The 24895-nt window shown below is 44.9% G+C and overlaps 1 protein-coding gene across 3 annotated transcripts; it reads left to right on the top strand.

The window, feature by feature from the left end:
• Positions 1-1105: 1105 nt before the first annotated feature.
• On the top strand, positions 1106-24895 carry prr36b (proline rich 36b). 3 transcript variants are annotated; one of them, XM_058404828.1, is made up of 6 exons: positions 1137-1255; positions 1343-1425; positions 10710-11290; positions 11556-11643; positions 19368-19579; positions 19883-24895. In XM_058404828.1, the coding sequence occupies exons 3-6, from the start codon at positions 10756-10758 to the stop codon at positions 23785-23787; spliced, it is 4740 nt and encodes a 1579-aa protein (XP_058260811.1). In that variant the 5' UTR covers positions 1137-1255; positions 1343-1425; positions 10710-10755; the 3' UTR covers positions 23788-24895. The 3 variants fall into 3 exon arrangements, with proteins under 3 accessions (XP_058260812.1, XP_058260810.1, XP_058260811.1); XM_058404829.1 differs by lacking the exon at positions 1343-1425 and having other exon boundaries at positions 1106-1255; XM_058404827.1 differs by having other exon boundaries at positions 1117-1425.

The following is a 24895-nucleotide window of genomic DNA, read 5'->3' as shown; positions in this document are numbered from 1 at the left end:
CACCGGGGCACAAGGGAGCTGCATCAACAAACAAACAAAGGCCTAGTTTATCCATCTATCCACCCTGTCTGTATTCTTCACACATCTTTTAATGCTTTCATATACAAACAGAACTATTGAGGAAATGCTGGGTTTAATGCTAGAGTGAATGCACCATGACTCAACTGAGAACTGAGGAGAGAAAGAAAAGCCAGACAGAAAGAAAGAAAGAAAAGGGCGGGAACTGGGCACGGCGCGTGCAAGGGTTTGGAACTTTCGAACGTGGGAGGGGCGTTTAAAAAAGAGGGCGGGGCGCGGCGCGGAGGGGCGGGCTTACTGCGTGCCCTCTCCTGGCATGTGTAATGACATCATCCTTCATTTGAATAAATCTCGAGCGCGCGCTGATTGGCCGGACTACAGAACACGCGACACATGCACTTCATACAAGATAAATAAATATAGTGTGTATATAGAACCTTCTAACTGCTAGTGCTGGCACGTGCCGTTCAGTATGTAGTTAGTTATTATGGATACACGTTTATAGTTGCATTCAAGCATGGGCGTTAGAGCGTTGCCATGGCGACATGTTCTCAGCTATAAGAGTTCCCGAGTTCCTCCCCAGGCATGCTGAATGAGTGCGGCGCTGTGCGGGACGCCGGGAACGTGACCGTTGGGCGAATTTGATTTGACGTACTGCTTAGTATGGAAGCACGCGCGTTAGGGCGTTGTCATGGCGACGGGTTTAAAAATCCAAACCGTTGCCGAGTCCTCTGGTCTGGCATACTAGTTAGTAGGGGTAGTGTGCACTCACTGTGATTTAGAACGTGTGTAATGATGGTGGGGTAGAGATGGGTGTGCGTGTGTGTGTTTGAAAGAAAGAGAGAGTTGTATTCAACATACACTTTATAATTAAGATGACAAATTAATTTAATTTTTTATTTAAGGTGTATATGTATGCAAATATTGTAACCCGCACACTTTTGTGCGTTTTTCCAATGTCAGTAAAGTACATAAAAATTATTTTAATGTGTGTATGTGCGTGTGCGCGCGCGCGTGTTTGTGTGTGGGCGAGAGAGAGAGAGAGGGAGGGAGGGAGAGAGAGAGAGAGAGAAAGAGAGAAAGCGTCTTTCCATTCTTCATGAAGCATCTATCTCTCACCCTCCCTCTCTCTCCCTCTCTCTCTCTCTCTCTCCTTCAGCCGGTTGCACACTGAGACCAGGCTCCCAGAAGGAAAGCCTCGGAGCTTTCAGCTAGACCATATTCCACTCGAACTCCAGTGAGTGTGTGAGCGCCTTCTTCTTCTCCTCCTTCCTCTTCTTCTCCTTCATTTTCCCCGTCGTTTTCTGTCCTTTTTTGGTGAAAGGAGCGGATTTGTGTGGGGAAACGGGGATACGCGCGAGCTCGTTTTGGGCGTAGCTGGAAGAGGAAACAGCGGTTTGAGGCTCGGTAAGGGTTTATTTTAATTATTTTAATTTCCATTCTTTATTTCTGTTTTTTAAGATGGGGATATAGCAAGCTAGTAACTTCATTTCTTCCCCCAATATACCTTTTTTATTTATTAAATCCAGTTTGTTTTATTCCCAAGACACAGAAACCCCGCCTGGACGCTCGAATTCGGTGTGAGATCGAAAATGGTGCGCGTGAATTAGAGTTGAATTTCTATTTCTTTTTGTGTGTGTGTGTGTGTGTGAGTCTCAGTTGAATGCCATTTCACAAAGCTATTAACATGCAAATCCGTTTGTACTGACCATTGTGTGCTAACAGCTAACCAGACAACGCATCACACACATAACGTTAGCAGGGAGGGGAAAAATAAGGAGAGAGAGAGAGAGAGAGATTATGGCTAGCTGAATCAGTATGATAATCTTATATATCTAAAAAGATAACGCAAGATATCTAATCTAAGTGTGTAAGGTGAACCTGTTGGCCCTTGTGCATTAAAGATGTCTAATTTCCACCTAAATGAACCCTAAGTGAACTTGTTGCATTATGGAAAACCATAATCTCATTCTTTTTTTTTTCCTTATTCTTGTTTTCTATCATTTTTTCCCCACACCTAATCACCCCCCCTCCCCCCTGTTCTAGTCTAACCCAGAAATAACGTCGTGAACCCGGGAACCGAAATGAACCTTCTCCCATGTCGCTGTGAAACATCATCATCTCCTCTTGGTGTAAATTTTTCATATTTCATTCTTTTCTTTTTTTTTAATCTTTCCTTGTTCAGGCTGCTTCAACTTATTTGCCCCCCAAACAGCCACCCCCTACTATCTATCTCCCCTCCCCATTTCTCTATCCATCACTTTGGGTTTCTATTGTTCTGTAGCAGGGCGGCTGGATGAGACCGGTCCTCCTCCTCCTCCTCCTCCTCCTCCTCCTTCTCCTCCACCTCCTCCTCCAGCTCTTTTTTCTTCTTCTTCTTCTCCTTCTTCTTCTCCTCCGTCTCCTCCCTTTCAGCCACATGAAAAATCAACACATTTTTTTCAAGGATGCATGGTTTTTGTGTACCTTAAAAATGATGACGGATTGTCTAACGACGGATGAAAATGAGAACGGAAAAAGCAGACACGGTGGTCTGTATTGTCTCTTTGCTTTGTCGGCACAGTAGTAAAAGATGTGGAAAGAAAGAAAGAAAGTAAGAAAGAAAGATGTGGGCTCCTTGCTTCAGATGTCCTCCTCTTTATAATCATGATGATCCCAGCATATCTGCCAAGATTGACTCCCACGCCTCGTCGGATAAATCGTCCTACAGCAGTAGGATCGACTCCAAGACCTTATTATGGGAGAGGGAATGTTAAAAGCCACACTTCAGACAGAAAACGCCTTTTTCCTGTTGTCATGTCGGGATAGCAAACAGGCTACAGTCTGGTCCACAGGATTCGGACTGTTTCTGATGATGATGATGATGGAGTGGGTCGTGTTGATCTTTAAAGCCGCATTGATTCAATAAGTAAGTGTAAGTCTCAAAGCAGGAAGAGGTTCTAATCTCAATTACAGAGCCTGTATTTACTCACGGCAAACAAAAGACCCAAGATGGCCGTCTTCTTACGGAGCCGTCACTCCTCGATATGGTACACGAGAAAAAATATCAGTCCTGGATGTGACCTCAGTGATGCCATAAATCTCTTCACACATTTGTAGATGAGTGCACATGATATCGGAGAAGCAACAAGACGCTAACTTCATATATTTCTAGGCTGTTAGAGTATGTAGAACCTTGCCCGATGTAGTTGATCGTAGCAAATCTTGCGCTTTTATGACTTTAGGATGTCGTAACGTCTGAGCTCGCAAGGCACCGCGATGCTCCTAACACGCTACAGTCTATAGGATACTGTCGCAGTGTGCTGGTCTGATCCATCTCCGTTGTTGGATCAATCCAGATGTCTGAGTCTGGGTGTAGAAATCATCTGTATCTGATATTACAGTGTGACTCCTGTGCTTTCACAGTTAAATATTGTCTTAAATGTAAAAAAAAAGAGTCCTCTGATATTAGCATATACACTGTATTGTGTATGACTTTTAAAAAACGCAATCCTCCTCAAATCCTGAAGGCAGTGTGTTTACAAATGTACATTAATATATACGTAAAAGATATCACAAAACATCTGTCATAAGTACACGTAAGGTTTTTCAGCGTGAGTGTTTTTTTCTCCTTCTTCCCCTCGTTCACGCTGAAAGCCTGATATTCTGGTAGACAACAAAAACCCATGTATCATGTCATGATGAATAGCCGCCATTGCAGCCTGGGGACCGTGCACATGACTCAGCCGTCTTCTCTCTCTCTCTGCGCACTGTGATTGGCCGTCCCAGCTCCCTTATTCCCAGAATAATTACGGGGGAAAGAACCGAATGACCCCGCGAATATCACAACCGCCTCCATTAATAATGGTCGTAGCTGGCACCCGCGTCTGCAGCCGAGCGATTATCTGAACCGCAGCAGCCATCGATACTCTCCAAGGCGACCGCTGCGTGGCTTTTCCCAAGATGGCTGTGCCAAAACGCCGCTGTGGTTTTCCTGCAGTTGCTCATGCTCTTCCCAGATTATGTTACCCTGTTGCTGCAGGACTGATAAAGGCTCCACAGGCGATGTGCAGTTGTCACATGCGACAGTTGGCTGTGGGCTTTTTTTTTTTTTTTTCAGGGCAGCACTGCGCTCGTTTTCCACTGTTTGTGTGTTCTGGATTGTTGTAGCCAGAGGTGACCTTTGGCAGAGGTCAGTTTTCCTCTTAAAGCAGCATGCTGTGATTTACAGACTGTCGGAACAAAGTAGGGTTCGTACTGTAGCGTCAGGCGTGCTCTGGAAAAATACAAAATCCCATTTAAATGAGTTCTGTGTTCAACTGTAAGTGAATTTTTGCATAAATCGGATCAGTTATCGAGCAGATACGAGGGCTGTTTGCATAGCGAGCCGCCACGAGAGCCGTATTCTTCTTTCTTAAACGCTGTTAGCGAGCCTGAGGTTAGGAGACGGACCGGACTGGATTTGCATTTCCTTCTCATTTTGTTACAGCCTCCTGCTTCAGTCCTGAGCCATGATGATAAAATGTAAAACATTTCGGTACACATGCCGGGATAATACCTTCTCTTTTCAGATGCACATACTACATAGACATTCAGAGAATTTTATGCCTCAAAACCAAAATATATCATATTCCTGTAACGGAGTGAGCATATTATTGAAAACTTAATTCTTCATCACCTTCGGTAAAGGATCGATTCAGATACCGTCTTTTATTTCCTCTGCTGTTGGATCCGCTGGTTTTTTGTCTTTCAGATTAGATCCATCTCTACGTTTGTCATAAATCCACTATGTATTAAAAAGGCAATGTAAAATTAAATAAAATCCTCTGGTCAAATAAATCAGATTAACGCTAATGTCCCAGCAGGAGGTTAATGTTATCACCCAATCAGGAGCTGGTTAATTTGAGCAACAATGTAAACACATTCATCTAAATTAATTCTGGACGGTTGTTTATATATATATATATATGGTCCAGACAGAGGCGATGATAATTGCGCAGGTTTTTGTTGTTTATTTTTTGGAATCGTTACGGATGGATGGAGCGGTTAGTTGAGCGTACCTTCTCGTCACTCAAGCTGTTTTTTTCCCTGAACGGTCAAATAACCAGATCTATACACTCACTGGTGCTGAGTCAGTTTAAATATTATTAAATAATATATACCGAGTTACTCTGAAGCAGGATTTACGCCTCGTCACGCTGAGCTCACAGTGGCTGGATTTGGAGAGGCTTCTGCCTGGTGTGGGTAGGCTTTATTTATTCTATCTATACAAACTCTTTATTAATAGGGTGTGTAGCATCACATGTGGCGTGCACATGACCCACTGACTGTGAATATTCACTCAGAGCAAACAAGTGCACAATAGTGAATACGAAACCTGTTTACAGTCAAACGCTGAGAGAACAAAATCAAATAAAGTGAGTATTATTATTATTATTATTATTATTATTGTTATTGAGCCACTGCAGTGATGAAGCGCTCTTTATTTCACTGCCCCGTCACATGAATGGCTCTACAGTGAACGCAGCACTGAATTAAAGACCGGCGACTTTCTAAAGGCTGTCAACTTTCTGTTTGCTGTGGATAGTCCGAAGCGCATCGGTTGACTCAGCTGTTCATTATTGTGTGTTCGCTCACAGTATGTCGGGTTTGTGTGTTCCATCTGTGCCGTGCCTGGCAGAAAGGATGAGTAATCCTCTTATAGGTAGAGTAGTGTGTGTGTGTGTGTGTGACTTTCCCTTTCCTAGCTAGCCAGGCATATTGGCTGCCTGCCACAGATGTTATCTCCACCCCTCACGGTACGGTGCATGTGTGTGTAAGAGACTGACCATGTGCACACACGGACACACACTGTCCAGCACTATTGATTGAACCCCACCAGCTGCTCCCGATCACCACTTATCTAATTTGCCCCCCGGCAGAGGCTCTCACTGTGAGCAGGATAATGGGTAATGGGTTTTGGTCTTCAGGTTACAGATGTCTCTTGAGATCACCTAAATGTGGTCCTACTTCCTCCTCTGCTGACCGGTCGCAAGAAGAACGTTGATATCCGTGGCACCGAATAAGTGCTTATGTGTCTAATCATTTTTCCTTCTGCTCCGGTCTTCAGCCACAACGCAGCCTTTGTAACCTCTCTCCCACTGGTCCTTTAGTTCGCCAAGACTAAAACTCACCAAAATGGCAACATTTGTGGCGTTGACTGCTGCGGTTTGTGTGGGTTATTTGTTTGCCATCGTATACTAGCTCTCTGTTTCCTTTGCGCTCTTTGATTTCTTGCCCCATAGGCCGGAGGATGGTCAGGCCGATAAAGCAGGATTAGCTTCAGGCTTTGTACAGGGTTAACGAGCCCTGTCGTCTGTTAATCTTTCTGACCCCCAGGGGGTCAACCCCCTCCAGAGCCTGCGGCCATGGTGACTCATGCCCATTCGACCAGCATGGAGTGTGATATGGACTAAGCCTTTATCAGAGCTGGTGGGATGAGGGGGCATGTGTAGCACCCAGGATAGAATAATAGACTGTCCATGGATAGAGAGTACAAATGATTCCCAGTTAATTACACCAAGTCGAAACTTTCCCTTCCTAAAATACTAGGATGCTTGATGAACTGAAATGGCATTCATCAGTGCCACGTGTCCTCCCTGAACTACAAACAAAAAACTTGACAAAATCCTATTTACAGCACAAGGAATACTTTTCCTAGAATTGGACAGAGCCCAGGTGCCTGCCACACTTAAACTGTTGGCCTACCAGCCAAGTTACAACAACAAAGGGTACATCCTTGCTCACTACCAAGTCCTACTTGTTTCTAAAGCCCTTGGCTTTTCCCCAGCGATTCGGTTTTGTTTTCCCACTTCCCCAGAAGCCAATGGCCTCAAAAAGGCATTTGTTATGGTCTGACATCACCACCTGTACAGGCATCTCAACTCCTTCCTCTCTGCCCCCTCCTCTGCATGTATTCTGGGAAGAATCTGGTGGAGTCCAGCAAGCTTTGTTTCACAGCAGTTTGTTTGTGCACCGAGGCAAGGCGGCTTCCTGACCCTCTGGCCAAGGGTGTATTGAGAATGTCCTGAGATTTTTATAAATATGAACAGAGAGCTTCGTGTTCACAGATGGACCCTTCTAGCAGCAGTGATATAACACTTCCTTCCAGAGTCTCATGATGGCTCAGATGACATAATAAAGGTGTTCAGCCTGCTATTTGGTGGTGGTGTCAGCAACAGCGTTACGTAACCACGTTGGCGTTATGGACACAAACAGCCCATGGAGTATTTGCGCAATAGTGAAAGGCGCTGTTTGTTTCAACCAAAGGCAGCTCTGTTCCATGGCATTCTCAATGATTGAACTTTCTTGTGGGCCAGTGTGATCAGAACTCTTAAGCTCTTAGAGATTATTTTTATGGAAAGTGCTTCAGATATGTCCAGAGGTGTCAACATCTACAGCTTATCTGTAGCTTTTTTGATGCATTTGGCCTGTTTCCACAGTATGGGAGGGTTAAAACAGCAGATATACCAATTATAAATAAAATGATCCCAGATAAAAATCCATGTTACTGAAGTGGAAAGGGGATGTCAGGTAAATGATGTGCATCTGCTACTGATAGTCATTAATTCACAAGCTTTGGTCCTGTGATTCAATCAAAAACAAGTGGGCAGGGCTGTGTTTTGTGGTGGGCAGGACTGTGTTTTTCTTACTGTTGCTTAGCCCACATCTGAAAAAAAGAATACAAATATTAGACATCTATTCCACCAACATATGGTTCTGAAATAGTGCTTTGATGAACATAATGAAGATTTTTTAAATTCGTCTAGTCATTGTTTTGATGCCCCTTGATTACCATCTGTTGCTTCTGGGTCAAGATCGTTCATGTGGAAGATGCCTGTTTTGATGTAGGACACCTTGGTTCGCCAATCAGCGTTTTCAGACCGCAAGTGTGTAGGAAGGCTCTCTGCTACATTTCAATAGTGAATGGAAATAACACAGGGGTCCTGTGTTCCTTTGCATTTAGGATTGGGGACGTGGGGGAGGGTCCACTGCCGCCTCCGGTCGACGTGGATAGTGTGGAGATGCTGGACAGAGATGCTACATTGTCTCAGTCTGGCATTCAAGGATTGGCTGCGGTTAGCTCAGGCACCACGGTGCATTAGTGAGACTATCCTGGTCTCTGCAAAATGCCAAATGGTGATAAATTGCTGATGATTACTGGGTCAAAAAGCTTTAGCAGAACCCCTTTAAAGTGCCAAAACCAGAGCCTTGGAGAAGTGCACAGCTGATGAGAACTTTATTTTTTTCCCAGAAACAGAGTCATGTGAAGTTGAGGATTTGTGTGTCATCTTTTGCTTCATGCTAATCTTTCCCCCTACGGTTCCTCCATTGAGAGCTATTTAAAGAACATCCACAGTGACTTACAGGCCACACACTGCTATTGTGAGCTATTCATCAGCTCTATTAGCACTGGCTGGTTTGTTCAGTTGCTAGCAGTTTGTGTCTGATTGTTGGATGCCGGGTGCAAGCCGCTAGCAGAGTGCCTCCAGAGCTGCATGGCGTTAGCTCACAAGATCCTGCTGGGCCTCGTTCCTCATTTATTCGAGTGGTGATGCAAAACTGTTGCTTTTCCACTCGGGGCACATCTGAAGGACCTATTCAGAAATGCATTTATTCATACATGTATATATCCCTGTGTCTGGCATGCCCGGGAATCACGAGAGCAGAGTGCAAATTGCCCTTAAAATATGCCGATGACCTGATTAGACAGAGGCAGCTCTCAGAGGACCTCGCCTTCTCGTCTAGCAGGAAAGGATTTGATAGCTTTCGCTTTGTTGGAAGACAGCCAGAAAGGAAAATGATGTAGGATGTTCTCAAATGGGAGTCGAAGAAATACAGGGGTGTTGCTGTGAATATTTTTTTACCTTTTTACCCTTTATGGAGGTTTGTTAGGTCATCTGATCTGGTGTGAAAATGTACCAAAGTAATGGGTCAGAAAAGAACCTTAACTTTTTTTACTCTTGTAAAAATCTAGCATTCAGACATGACATTAAGATTCAGATCCAGGACATCCCACCGGTTTTCTTTTTTTCTTGTTAATCATCCAGCTCCTCTCTCCGCTGCGAGTGTGTGATTTATTGCTCTGACGCAGGAAAAAAATATCTCATCCACGCCAGCGCCCTTTAACCAGAAGGAAGACGACAGGACGGCGAGGGCGCCACAGATGAGATATTTTACACATACCATGGTCTCGATATGCAGACGACTCTCAGACGGAGACCAGTACCTTTTCTGGAATAAGGAATTGTGTTTGTGCTTGGCGTATGAGTGGTTGTTAACAGCTTTTTGAATGTGGGCGGAGGTGACGTAAGAGACTAGGAGGCGTGTTGTTGGTCACAAAAATCCCCATGAAAAACAAAAATAAAGCCAAAAGACGTAGCTTCTGGTGTTTTAGCAGACGTTCTTGTTCTTGTTGCTCCTGAGGAGACGATTGCCTCTACTGTCATCATTTCTTGGAGACCAAAGCCACATTTTTTGGCTGGGAAGACCTGGACTTCTCTCTCTCTCTCTCTCTCTCTCTCTTCCTTTGCTAATGTTCAGTGGAGTCAGAGTGAGACAGATCTGTCTGCCAGTGTGTATAGCTTCTCCCTTTAGACTTCTCCCTCTCTTCCACTCTCCCCCTCTTTTCTCTCTCTCTCTTTCTCTCTCTGGGTTTCCTCAGCTGTTAAGGCCATCTGTCCAAACACTCCTAAGAGCACTAGCGCAGATCTTTTTTGCTGGACAGAAGGATGGAGGAGGGGTGACCGAAAGCGGTGTGGGGATGTGCATATAGCTCTCGAAGACCTTCTGAGAAAGGAAGGGAGGAAAAAGTTAAGCTCGGGCTGACCAGGATGATGTAATGATTGTGGGTGTGAGAGAAAGACATATTCAGTGCGGAAGTTAGAACATCGAGCGTCTTCCGTCTCGGGTCCAGCGGGACCTCAAGCTTCTGTTGTGTTTTTTTTTTTGTTGTTAGTTCCCATGCACCCCTCTGGGCCAAACCACATCCTTTTTCTGGCTGCCCCAAAGCAGTTGTGTCACTCTTGAAACGTACGTAAAACATCTGCACCAGAAAGGCATGATGGGTAACAGCCAAGGCTGAAACATTCACAGGGGTTATATGACTCTAATACAAACCACTTCTTTTTCTCGCTGTCTGAAACAGAGAATTTCGAGAGCAGAGACACTGTTAGAGTCGGGGCAGAGATTATTAATGTGTCATATCAACTGTGAAACTCTGCACTCTGTTGATAATTAACAACATGCTACCGTGGCATTTGTTTTTATTACATTTGAAAGCACAGAGACAAGTTTGTTAAGGCGTAGTTGTTCTCATCAGAGTCTGTTTCGTTCCTTTTCTTTTTCCTGATAATGATTTACATTTATGGCATTTGACGCCCTTATCCAGAGCGACTTACATTATTTATCTCATTTTATACAAATGAGGAATTGAGGGTTGAGGGCCTTGTTCAGGGGGCCAGGAGTGGCAGCTTGGTGGACCTGGAATTCCACCTCACAACGTTCTGGTCAGTAGCCTGATGATCCTATAATAGTCCCTTCACCTAATGATGCTGATTCTCAAACAGCAGACCTACTCTGATCATTCCCAAGCTTCTATCTGACAGTACAAAGGGTTTATTCTTTCACAATTCTCATGATTCTCACACTGCACTATTTTTCTGTGTTTGTAGGTAGTTCACTGTACCTGGTAGTCGTTTGAGTTCCCTGTTTCCCAAGATGAAACCAGACGGGGTCGACTCAGGAGCGACAGAGCCAATGGTAGCACTAGACGCAGATCCCGTGATCCAGGCGGAGCCGCTGGGGGAAGGCCAGGAACAGGCTCCGCCCGCTTCACAGACGGAAGAGATGCAGCAAGGGGCACCACAGACGACCGAGACACCCGCGGCCGCCACCAAACCCAGCATGGATAAGCCCGCAGACCCGAAAGCAAAGACAAAGGGTGTCACCAAAACAAAGACATCCACCACTGGCGCTCGTCCCAGCACCACTCAGAGCCGCATGACGAATGGAGTACAGAAGCCGCCACAAGCCAACGGCGTTGCCAAGAAGACCACCACCGGCGCGGCTTCTGAGAAGAAGACAACCACCACGGCTTCTAAAAAGCCTGTAGGTGCTGCGGGGGCAGTGACCACCAAAACCGCCAGCAAGACCACAGAAAAGAAGCCCATTGGGGCACCAAAGACCACCGGCACGACACAGCCAGTTAAGAAGACATCTGTTAATGGGGACAAAACCAAACCAAAACCGACAGGTAGGTGGAAAGATGCGCTGTGAAAAGAGTAATGTCTGTAAGAATGAGTGAATTAGCACCGTGCTAGCATGTTTTGTTTGGCTGTTGTTCTGGTTGATTAGATCATGTTGGACCTTTTTTGGAGGGTTTTTTAAAATCCTTAAACCAGGAATAACATGCTGCAGCATCCCTGGATGTTATCGCTAGCAAACCGCAATAAATAGTTACACAGTTCAGGATTTTCTGAGTTAACATGTTTATTAAAACTGTCCTTGTCCTAATACAGCTCCCAGACCTGCCTCTGCTGCTACCACCAAGCCCAGCACCACTTCCTCTCCCAGAACCGACAAGCCACCCGTCTCCAAGACAACCAGGTAGGCCTCTGATTGGTGCAGATGTTACCATGCAGGCTCCCAGACCATCGAAGGTTATGGTGTTTAGGTTGCACGTTAAGTCCCCTCCCCCTCTCCGTGAGCTCAGCCCACATGTTAATTAGCATGAGTATAACATTTAGCATTTCAGCATCTGGACGGGAAAAAACTGCTTCTGGGAAACGTTTGGCTTTGCTCCGTTAGTAGGCTGATAGTCTCGCCAAGACACACAGGGTTTAGATAAGAGATCTGGAGACGAATGACATGCCAGACTGTGTGTGTTGTGTTTGTGTGGAGTTTCAGCAATCAGCTCTGATTATCGCGAATACCTGCGTGGAGCGTGACGTCTCGCTGAAACAAATATGGTCGCTCGGCGCCTCGACCCGAACCACGGCTTTGTTACTGAGCCACGAAGAGGAATGTCCTGAAGGGCTTCGGCGGTCTCTGTCACATTACGTCATACACGTGTTTGTGTGTGTGTGTGTGTGATAAACAGTAATCTTTTTGTGTCTGTAAATATTTTCTTTAGTGTTTACATGAGACATGACAAGTTCCTTCTCTTAGTGTCACTGTGTGCTGTTTCCTGTTTTGGAAGGAAAGGATTCAGGTGGACACCCCCCAAAAAAAAAAAAAAAAAACTCAGACCGCGAGGAGGATCTCAGGATTAATTAAGCTCCGTATCCTTCTCTCTGCCAAAACCCGCCTCGTTTTGGATGAGTGTCTACATCCGAAGCAGCTCCATAAATCATCTGTTATGGCCCGTGACCTTGTTTCACTCTTTTATTTTTGCTGATTCTAAACTTTATTCTTTCGGCTTCTTTTGCATGACAGTATCTTCACATTCCCTCGGCTGTATGTTGATCTTTGCACTAAAAAGTAATAATAGTAATCGTTTGTAACGTTGCTCATGATCGTGCACGCTGGATAAGAGTCGCGTTCATGGAGCCGATTTAATCTTCACGGAAATCTTTTTGACCTCGGAAATATTCCACCTTATCCCGTGAGGTGATCGCACCGAGACGCTACAGACGAGATGTTCTCATGTGTTTGGCTCAATCCTGGCTTTTAAATCAAACCACCATTGTGTAGCAGTGTGTGTGTGCAGTTATACTTTTAATATCTGTGGCTGAATGCAAATGCATGTGTGAGTGACAGTGTGTGTGTGTGTATCTGTGTGTGTAACAGTGGGGAGATCCTGGTCTCTGCAGTGTATAAAACGGATGGTGCATGAATAAAACATGGCTATGAACACACGTAGCTCTGCGTATGTGTGTGTGTGTGTGTGTGAGTGTGTGTGTGTGTGTGTGTGAGTGAGGGAGAGAGAATGTGTTTGTGTGGGATCATGCAGCTGCCTGACGATGTTGGCATTTCTACGTCTTTATGTTGGAATCCGTGTCTCAGTGGTTTTGTGGGTGTTTGGCATCTGTGTGTGTGTGTGTGTGGCTAAGAGCGAGAGAGAGAGAGAATAGCTCTGTTGTGATGACCACTGATGATACACTGACCTGTTGTAACCCCGCTTCATGGCAGTGTGTGGAGTTTTAATGAACTCATGCAGTAGATGAACAAGTGACACTGACGCAATGGGCGTGTCCTTCATCTATCCGGCTCCCAGTGAGTCACCTCACATTATACTGGAAATCTCTCTCTCTCTCTGCCTGTCTGTCTGTCTGTCTGTCTCTCTCTTTCTTGCTCTCTGTCTGTCTGTCTCTCTCTCTCTCTCTCTCTCTCTCTGCCTGTCTGTCTCTCTCTCTGTCTGTCTGTCTGTCTGTCTCTCTCTCTCTGTGTCTCTCTCTCTCTCTGTCTGTCTCTCTCTCTGTGTCTCTCTCTCTCTCTCTCTCTCTCTGCCTGTCTGTCTGTCTCTCTCTCTCTGTGTCTCTCTCTCTGTCTGTCTGTCTGTCTGTCTGTCTCTCTCTCTCTCTCTCTCTCTCTCTGTGTCTCTCTCTCTGTCTGTCTGTCTGTCTCTCTCTCTCTCTCTCTCTCTCTCTCTCTCTGTGTCTCTCTCTCTGTCTGTCTGTCTGTCTCTCTCTCTCTCTCTCTCTCTCTCTCTCTCTCTCTCTGTGCCACTGCACTGCATCTAATCACCAAAATGGATCTTGCAGTAGAGGAGAGCTGGGTGTGGCAGTGTGTGTTAGTGTGAGTGTGAGTGTGTGTGTGTGTGTGTGTGAGTGTGTGTGTGTGTGTGTGTGTGTGTGTGTTAGATGATTGATTGATTATTTTAAAACACAGCCTTGCCTCTTTCTCCTCACCTTCTTGGCCAGCTTTCTTCATTGTGTGTTTAAGTCTCCTGTTCCTGTTTTCTTCTCGGACATGCCGTGATGAATATTACAGCAGCTCTCCCAGTGTCATGTGACCGCTCTGACCATCCTGTTTTATTTACAGAGAAAGCCCTGGGGTTTCTGAGTGCGCACAAATCCACGCTCGTACACCACTGCATAGCTCCGTGGACAGTTTTTCTCAGAGCGTGGGGTAACATGGCAGGAGAATGTCCATACTGTGATATATGAACACGCTTCTGAGAGGAATCACAGATATCATGAGGATTTTTATTATTAGGGACCCTGATATAGGGTATTTTTGTTCTGTTTGCACTGTTATACCATTTTGTATAGGTTTTCAGTAGCTTTTTTGTCCCACTTTTGTATTAAGTATTATTAATCTCAGATTTTCACAGGTTTTAAAAAAAAAAATAGCAACACAATTCTACAATCATATACATAGTGATGCGTATCATTTAAAAATGAATAGCTACTGAAAATGAGTGAAGAAATCAACAGTAAAGTCACACTATTAAACATGCTCTCTAGATTAAATGAGTGACATTGTTGTGTCATAAAATATTGGAGCCAATCAGGTTCCAGTATGCAAATCCAGACTGTACAGAACAGTGGAAGGGATTGTCCATGGAGGCTCCACCTCGCAACTTACAGGACTCAAAGGATACTTAAACGATGTAAAGGATACTTTTGATAGATACTGACCACTGCAAAAGAGCTGCAGAGTTTTGGAGATGCTCTGATCCAGTGGTCTAGCCATCACAATTTGTCCCTTCGTCAAACTCAAAGCTCAAATCCTTACCTTTGTCCATTTTTCCTGCTTCTAACATCAACTTTGAGGACAAAATGTTCACTTGCTGCCTAATATATCCCACCCACTAACAGGAGCCATGATGAGGAGATCATCAGTCTCATTCACTTCACCTGGTCATAATGTTATGCTTGATCTGTGTATATATTGTACAGTCAGGTTTGATGAAATTCTTTGACATTCCTACTTCAGAGGAGTTTTGAATTAGCGTCTAACGTTAGCAGCACCACTTGTCTTTGCCTGCCGGAGTGATGCCATATCTCCTCGGCTCCTCAGCCGACCTCTGGATGTTGAAGGTCCGGATTTCTGGAGCCCAGACGACAAGTGAATGAGTTAGGAGCGCCGCTCTTTTTTTTTCTTGAGCACGTCGGGATTTGTCTGTTGTGATTACGAGCGAGTTTCGTGTATCTGCTCGCTCTGAGAAGCATCCACACCGGGGAGGTGCTGGGATTTGGATCGATGCCTCCTTGGCGGAGCTGCACACGTGTCTCTGCGCGTTTTCGAGGCATTAGCAGAATCCGTAAAAGGGGCTAAAGAGTCCCAGTTGCCCAATTAAAACTTCATCGGTTGTTAGTTGCCAGTTCCCTTCAGCTTCATGTGGAGGTCTCTGCCTCTGCTCCCGCCATCACATGCTGAGGAATTTCAGCAGAAGTGTTTGTTTAATTTTTTGTGGATCAAAACAAAACAAAAAAACAAAACCCAACAACTCCCTGATGTCAATGCCTAATGATTCATATTATGACTAATGCTTAATGAGTCAGCATTATTTGTAGAGAAAATGCCCAGGGCTACCTTCAGGAACTTTAATGTGTGTGTGTGTGTGTGTGTGTGTGTGTGTTTCTTCCCTTTTACCCTATGATCATGTTGTTTATAATCAGAATCATGTAATCATGCTATTCCTTTGCCCCCTACCCGAGGCACAGATCCCAGTGGCCTGGCTGATGGCAACATCAAACTTTTATAGACACATAAAATATGAAAGCAGTGGCCTAGTTTGTCGTTTTTTTTCTTCTTCTTCTTCTTTCCCCGCATCTCTGCAGCATTGTGAAGGAGCAGACTGCCAAACCGAAGCATGGTTCTACACAGGACCTTATTTGAGAAGTGGAACGTGGCACTAATGTGAAGTTTTATCATTTTTAATCGGATGAGCAGTGCATATCCCGCCTTTCCTCCTCTCTGTCATGTTGCATTTAAAGCAAACAGACAATTCATTCTCTCTCTTACCCTCCTCATCCCCCCCACTCTCTCTAAATCGAGTCAGCACTGTCACTGGTGATTATGCGTACTGGTTTGAGCTGGGGTATTTATTTGTGTCCCTCTGCCTCCTCTTCCCTCTACTTCTTATCGAGTATCAGGGTGTGGAATGTTGGTGCACCATCCTGGTCTTCATGCCTCAGTTCATCCCCTGTACCTCGCGCTGAAGCTGAAGGAACCTTCGAGCCGTAGTAGAAAGTCAAATTAAAGACAAAATCTGCCGCTCGGCCAAGCATTGGGGTGATGCTGCTCGCTTCACAGAGCTCCTGAAGTCGAAATGAGTGTCATCAGTATGCTTGAAAATAAACACAACGAACAATAAACCAACAGGAAATGAGTTTGAGAGGAAGTCTTAGTTAAATCGTATACTTCTGTAACGGATAAGTCGTTAGCAGCTGTAGTAGTTTCTTCACTCGTTTAAGAGCAGTGGTGGGAACTCTATGCTGTTCCCCATGTGTAGCTGCTTTGCTAAGCTGCTAGCAGGTTTGTTTAGAGTCGCTGATGTCCTGCATCGCAAAGGCTATTGGATGTCTTGTGACCACCACTCAGACTTCCTACATTAAAGGGGAACGCATCAACAAATCCACTCTCAAGCCATTTCGGGACAACTTGAACACTTCAAGATGATTCGTTCATGCTGGACATGCTTTCTCTTCATGTTTAGAGTTATTGTGTTGTGGCAGCAGGCTAGGAGTAAGTTAGAGAATATTAGGCCATGCCCAGACATTCCCTAGATCACTTGGATCAGCAGATTCAGCTGCCATTTTAGATTTTCTTTTCATTTCTGTTTCAAATTTATGGGACTAATGGGATCATCTGATGGTGCTGACAGTAGATGCAGATCCAGCCCTGAACGTTACTTTAGGGTTACTTAAAGGAACTAGGACCATATTTTATACTTTTCCCAGTTTGATTTTGTGCTGGGGACCATAATCGAACATTCCATATTCCCACATTCCATATTCCCACGTTACATAATCCCATGTTCCATCACACATTCCTTAATCCCACATACCATAATCCCACATTCCATAATACCACATTCCATAATCTCTCATTTCAAAATCACACATACCACAATCCCACATTCCAAAATCCTACATTCCTTAATCCCATGTTCCAAAATCCCACATACCATGATTCCACATTTCAAAATCCCACATACGATAATCACGCATTCCATAATCTCACGTTCCATCACACAATCCTTAATCCCACATTCCATAATCCCGCATTCCTTAATCCCACGTTCTTTAATCCCATATTCCAAAAACCCACATACCACAATTCCACATTCCAAAATCCCACATTCCATAATCCTACAGAAATCCCACATTCCATAATCCCACATTTCAGAATCCCACAGTCCATCACACATTTCAAAATCCCACATTCCTTAATTCCATGTTCCAAAATCCCACATTCCGTAATCTCAAGTGGATGTGTAGCAGCTGCTACCGTTGCCAGCTCTTATCATATCTTATCATACCTATCAAAACAAAAAGTCATGTTGCCTTGCTGTGAGACTGCACCGTGAATTTATATTCCATCTTTGGAGTTCTACTGCTTCTTTTGTTACTACTGCTGTGTCTTTGCTCATCTGACAGACTCCTTCTCTTCTGTATGAAAAGAGCTGAATCAGGAAGACACGCGTTGTTCCGCTCGGCACTGCTGAAGCCTGTTCTTCTTCTCTCTCTCTGCATAACTAGCCTTTTATACCCATGGCTCCATGCGTAGGACATTTTTGTCATGTCTCTCTGATATGCTCTTTCTATTCCTTTCACCAGTATTCAGCAGTCGTGTGCTTTTTCTGCTTCCACATACACACACACACACACACACACACACGAGTGGGATTTGACTGGTTATTTTTGCTTGTGCTTTTTCAGCATTAAAGATTAAAGTGACTCTTGCAGCTCTTCTTGTCTTGTCATCCTCGCTGGCGCTCTTGGTTGGTTCCGAATCTTTATTTAGAGCAGGCCGCCGGTGGAGCGTGAATCAAGATCAGGCGCTCAAACCGTGCCTGCAGGATCTAGGTTGCTTTTGTCACGCCTGATGTGAAGCCCTGGACCACTTACCAGGCAGCATTAGTCATGTGATCAAACTGGTGAGAAACAGGGGGCTGACTATGGCTATTTTTAGGGGTGAAGTGGTTTTGTGTCAGGTTTGACGGGATTGTGGCTACCCTTGTGTGTTCGGGGAGTCAGTAGTGCTTCAGTGTGGAGCTTAATTAGAACAGGATTACATGGATTAAACGATGAATACAGATAAGTATGTCTGGTTAGCGGTAGGGTAAGTACTAAGGAGGGGATAAACAGGAAATAAAAGGTGGCGAGAAGGAGAGCAATTAACATGGCTACTGATCAGTGAACAGGACGATGCCCAGGGCTTTAAGGAACTCTCTTAACTACAGTCACACTCGAAAGCCACTTATGTTGCTTGAACTTCGTCTGTTGTTGGAGTGCACTGTCTAGGCTTTTTGTTATTCAGAAAAGAAATGGCAGCCAAAATGTAAAGCAAGCTCCTAGCTACATACACTCACCTGAGGCACCAAGGATCTCTGTAATGCCCCTTCTAATGCATTAAATGTGCGGTCATACACAGACGTTTTTCTTCCATTTCTGCATGTAAACAGTAACTAATATGAGTTAAAGTTGTGAGAGAATAGCTGAAGAAATGTCGCACAAGACGCGCAATAGGATTGGAATGTCCGTATTCATGCATTGTAGTGTGAATGCAGGATTGCTGGGATTAATGACACACACACTTACTCATGTAGAACACATAGGAATGATTCCTGTTTCCTTGTAATGCTCACTGCGATCACACAGAGTGCCTTACTGTTTTCTGGAGTCTTGAATGTACGCTAAGCTGAGTAAGTTCTTACTCAGTGTTTGTGGGTTCAGAACAGATCAAAAGTCACAGCCATTCTTTCTACTCCTTTATCAGAAACCAGATTAAACTGAACCAGGTCCCCATTCATCTTTGTAGAACAACTGCACATCTCACCCTATACCCAGAAGACCGTAACTTAGTTTAAGGATCTTTACAAATTTTCCATTTACTCTATTAGAAGTCCTGGCCTGGTTTTCAAAAACAGGAACAGCTGACCTGATCCTATCTCACATTCCTGCTCTGAGGTGCATATAAATAAAACGACTGTACCTTCTTACCTCCTTTCCCATTGCTGTGCTTCCGTGCATTTTCCTGCCTGTCCTCCATGGCCCAGAACAACTGGCTCAGGTCAAACAGAGCATCACACCTACGGAGAGATATTATTACCCTCAGAGAAATATTTAACACTGTCGTATACTGTTATGTGCTTTAACAAATTATATGATTTCCGTTGAGACTAAGTGCATATTTCTCTTTCTGTATTTCTCCTTCAGGCCTGCCACAGGTGCCACAACTTCTCGTCCAGCTTCTGCTGCACCAAAGTCGGCTGCTCCCGCCACATCGAAGACGCCAACATCCGGATCGAAAACCACTCCATCTGCAGCCAAAACAACCACCTCTACTGCTAAACCATCACCTGCTAAAACTCCCTCTGCTAGTCGAGCTGCAACCATAACCACACAGAGCACTACACCCATCAAGAAGGGTAAACAAGATCTTTATATTCTTAAATGAAAGCAGGTTCACTCTTATAGTAAAGTTTTTTTTTAAATGATGTGTTTTTTTTATGGATAAGATGTTGATTATTTGGTATAAGTCATGTGTATTAAATGAATGTGCCTTGTATTTCTTGCCTGTTTGCAAGAAAAATGAGTGGACATGAAACTCGTCCAGTATTTGACATCTGCATCTCCATAGCCTTTAGTTTTTTTCCTTGTTCAACATTGATTATATAACACAGTAAGACACTGAGAACACTCTTCTCTTTGCCATATGCTTATTTGTTTAGATGCGAGCAAGCCAGCCACCCCAGCAGCGAAGAAATCAACCGCCTCCCCTCTAACTCGCCCGGCTTCCAATAAGACCAGCAAGCCTGACACCCCGAAGGCATCTACGCCAGCCAAACCGGAGTCTGTCTCCAAGAAAACCCCCAGCAAACCAGCAGTGGAAGCCAAGACGGGCAAGCCTAAGGAAAGCAAACCAACTCCATCAAAGGATGCCACACTGAAAACATCTACTGCTAAGAACAGCACAGCCAAGACAGCCAGCCCTAAGAAAGTAGTGGGAAGCAGCACTCCTATGCCAGTTAAACGTGGCCCCAAAGCTGCACCTAAAGAGAACGAGAAAGAAGCCGTAGCTCCTGCTGTTCAAACCGCTGCAGCAGTTGAAGCCGTGGCTGTTGCTGCTGCCGCCACTGCTGCTGTCGCCACAGCTGCTGGTACCCTCATCGCTGTGACAGACAGTGAATCTCCTGAAGTCCTGCCTGAATCCAAGCCTGAAGTTGCACCTGAAGTCAAGCTTGAAGTTTTATCTGAAACCCAGCTTGAAGTTTCACCTGAACCACAGCTCGAAGTTAAACCTGAACCACAGCTCGAAGTTACACCTGAACCACAGCTCGACGTTTCACCTGAACCACAGCTCGAAGTTTCACCTGAACCACAGCTTGAAGTTTCACCTGAACCACAGCTTGAAGTTTCACCTGAGCTACAGCTCGAAGTTTCACCTGAACCACAGCTCGAAGTTTCACCTGAACTACAGCTCGAAGTTTCACCTGAACCCCTCGAAGTTTCATCTGAACCCCAGCTTGAAATTTCACCTGAACCCCAGCGTGAAGTTACGCCTGAACCCAAGCTCGAGGAGGCACCTGAACCCGAGCTCGAAGATGCTCCTGAACCCGAGGTTGAAGCTGTATCACTCTTGGTGGAAACTGAGTCTCAACTTGCATTTGAAACCAAGTCCGAATATTTGCCTGAAACTATATCCCAACTCCTACCTGAAACCAAGGCTGAATTTGAACCTGAACCAAAATCTGACATCCTGTTGGAAACAGAGTCTGAATTTACACCTGAAGCACTGACTGAACACCTTCTTGAAACCAAACCTGCTCTTGCATCTGAACCCAGACCAGACATCTTGCTGGAAAGTGAGTATGAATTTATGCCTGAAACTATATCTGAACCCCTGCTTGAAACCAAACCTGCAGTTGTACCTGAACCCAAATCAGAACTCCCATTAGAAAGTGAACCTGAATACACATCTGAACACCTGCTTGAAACCAGGTATGATTTTGCACCTGATCCCCAATCAGAACTTCCATTGGAAACTGAGTCTGAATTCCTGCTTGAAACCAAATTTGAACAAAAGTCAGAACCCCTGTTTGAAACAGAGCCTGAAATTTCCCCTGAACCCAAGTCTGTACTCCTGTTTGAAACAGAGCCTGAAATTGCCCCTGAACCCAAGTCTGTACTCCTGTTTGAAACAGAACCTGAAATTGCCCCTGAACCCAAGTCTGTACTCCTGTTTGAAACAGAGCCTGAAATTGCCCATGAACCTGAGTCCCAACTCCTGTTTGAACCTAAGCCTGACCCTCTGCATGAAACAGTCCCAGAACCCACAGTTGAATCCTTGATTACTGCTGCAGTCGAGGACATTGCAGCAGAAACTGAGGATATTCCATCTGATTCAGAAGAAGAAACACATGAAGAGGTGGTGCCACAGCTGGCAGCTCAGCTGAATCTAGCCAGTCATGAGAAACCAAGTGTTCCTTCTACTCTTGGCACAACAGTCATGTCACCACCATCCTCCCCCACTGGAGAGTCTCCTGTTCATGTGGAACCCCAGGTCTCTGCTCCACTACAAGATATGTATGCTGCCAGTAATCTCTGGGCACAGAATCAGCCCATGTTCTCAAGTGATATTACCACAGAGAATTTGGAGCAAGAAGAGATCAGGATTCAAGAGGATCTCCTGACCACCATGGAGTCTGCAGAAGAGGCAGGGGATGGAGGGAAACCTTTCAGTCTTGGAGTTGAGCCTGACCTGTTGAGTAGCTCCTGTGTAGAGCATTTCAGCAACGTGTCACCGACATCTCCTAATATTGAGAAGGAGGAGGCAGTGGAAAAGGCAGAGGAAGAAATCAATGAGGATGACCATGATGAGGAGGAAGAGGAGGAAGAAGAAGAGGAGGAAGAAGAGGAGGAGGAGCAGGAGGCAAGAGAGATTGTTCAAGCAGTGCCTGAAACACAGAAAGTGGACGAGTTTAAGTTTGGATTATCAGACGCTAACATCTCCAGTGGCGGTGTAATGCAGTCTGATGATTTTGGAAGCATCATCCAGCAGGAGCAAGCAGAAGTAACCTCACCCTTCCAAATGGAGAGTCATCACAGTGATGAAGATGGAGAGGATTTCTCTCTGAAAAAAGTGGAAATGGAACAGCCATTTATGGGCCCACCTGGGGTCAAATCTTTTTCAGATGAAGAGGAAGAGGAGGAAGAAGAGGAGGAAGAGGAGCAGGAAAAGGAGGACATGGACACTGGTCCAGAAAATATTGACAAGGACCACATGGGCTTTGGTCAGGAGCAAGCTGGTGATCATCATATGGATGTTCACCTCAAATCTGAAGAAGAGGAGGATCATGAGGATGAAGATGTTGAGATGGTTAGTGAAGTCCAGATGGAGAGTGGAAGCAAGATTGTTGGAAATATTGATGAGGATGACTATGAGGAAGGATATCTAGACAATTTGAACCGCACTGCTCCAGCTCCCTCTATACCCATGACGGCAGCCTGGGGCCCATCCAACCCCTTTGGAGACACTTGGGCTCAGCCAACCTCTATCAACATAACATCAAGTCCCTTAGACGCTAAGACATCAGATCCTGAGACACCCACAAAGTCCCCTGCTGAAGCCTGGCTGGAGAAGCCTCTATGTCATTTGACCGAACCACACCTTGAGGTCCGTGAAGAGACAGAGAGCTCAGTCCCAGTGGATGGCGCTAACCTGTGTGCACCTGCTATTGGTATGTCCCAGTCAAGCACCCTAAGTGGAACAGCCCTGGCAGCCCACAGCAGTAGTGAGACGAGTACGCCTGAAGAGCTGCGGGACTATGACAGCAGTTCAGGTGTGGAGTCACGCTCAGACAAGCAACAGACACCTGTCCCCACAACCCAGCCTGACCAGGAACAAGATCTCGGGATTCACCTGGAGCGTGGGGATGGCGAGGAAGAAGAGGCAGAGACACTCCCAGCCGATGAGGTCCTGGGCGATGCTCCAACTGCACCAGCATCTGTTCCATCATCCCCTACTACTTCTGCAGATGAGGCAAGTGATACCGAAGGAGAAATGCAAATCAATGAGCCCGACGCTCCAGCTGATGATACTGCAGCCTTAGACAGTCCTACCGCCTCCCGAAACCTCCCCGCCTTGGATGAAGATGAGGAGGCCACTGACATTCATGCTGGAGAGGAAGATGGTGGGACCCCACAGTCAGCCAACTCTGTAGCCTCTTATGGCTTTGACTGCTCAGTTTCCAACTCCAATGCCCATTCTACTGCCGAGAGCTGTGGTAAAAGCCCTGGGATATTTTCTCTGGAGAACGAAGACCAACTTCCAGAAGAAGCTAAGGATCCCTCGCTCATCAAAGAGCTGACCTTGCCTGCTGCAGCCGCTAAAGCCGAGGACCTGCTGGGCTGTCCTGTTGACCTGCTTCCCCTTGGCCAGCAAGGGGAGTCACACGCCAGTCCCGATGACCAATACCTGCTGTGCGGGAAGACAGGAGCCAGTGCTCTCGAGGAGTCTGACCCCGAGTCTCCCATGCACCTGTCTCCCCAGCACGAGGACAACACAGATGGCCAGCCACCTTACTACTCCACTATATGTGATAACACTGATAGCTTTCTGGCAGGTAATGTATAAAGTCCCCGAATGGAATGCACCTTTTACCCCGCACCCTTCCCGAAACAGCACCCTCTCTTCCTTTTTGTCATTTGTTTTCTTACCAGTCCAGGCGATGGTGTAATGAAACGGGGGGAAAAAGATTGGACATGGGGGATGGACTGTAGGTTTATCAGTGCTGCTTTCTCTTTCTTACTACTATTATAGTCATGGTTATGATTGTATGGCTTCAATTCTTGTATGTACAATAGCTATTCTCATTTTCTATTAGAATGTACTATGGAATAACACTGCATACTACAGCACCCCTGAACTTGGATGGATAGACTGAACTGTTGTTAAGTCCTTTAATGAATAAGGAAAGCAAAAAAACAAAACAAAACAAAAAAAAGCAAGAAAAGAAAAAGGATCACATTGGACGGACTCTATCTATGTTTGTATTTATCCTACTGTTTTTACCGAACAAATGTCAAATGATTTTTTTTTTATACTTGTTTATTTCTGTTTATATTTTCTCCCGGTCTTCTCTTGCACTGTAGCTGTACCCTTACATCTTTTTTTTTAATTTTATTTTTATTTTTATTGTTCCTGTGTCAAGAACTAACTGTTTTAGCACTAACTAAGGATAGATCTTTTTTCCAGAGGCTTCGCACTTTGGAGTTTTTTCAATGTAGGGAATTGTTGGAATGTTAGATGGCAAGCAATGTTTTGTTTTTCCAATTTTTTTCTAGTATAAAAAAAAAAAAATTCCAGCACACTTTCGTGAAGGATAACTTATGATATAAGTCACATACCACAGCTTTTTTACGTACTCAGCAGTGAACTGGTTTCGTTGATTTGCAGTAGTTTGGACATTTTTGCTTTGGCTAAAATATTCAATGTGGTGGGGGGAAAAAATGTTACTCGCTTTAAAAAAAGAAAAGAAAAGAAAGAAACACTTGAATGTGGGTGGCGAGTATCGGACATTTGGATTGGAAAATTGCATGTACAACTAATTGCGTTACTGTAATACTGTTCAAGACCTAGTATGTCCGGATGATCAAGAAAAATAATAATAATAATAATAATAACAATGGTTCAAACTAATGAAAAGGTTTTTCAAAATTCCATTAAACATCATTTCAAGGCC

The sequence above is a fragment of the Hemibagrus wyckioides genome, linkage group LG12 (assembly GCF_019097595.1).
Source record: "Hemibagrus wyckioides isolate EC202008001 linkage group LG12, SWU_Hwy_1.0, whole genome shotgun sequence".
Taxonomy (NCBI): Eukaryota; Metazoa; Chordata; class Actinopteri; order Siluriformes; family Bagridae; genus Hemibagrus; species Hemibagrus wyckioides.
This window is presented reverse-complemented; position numbering and strand designations above follow the sequence as displayed.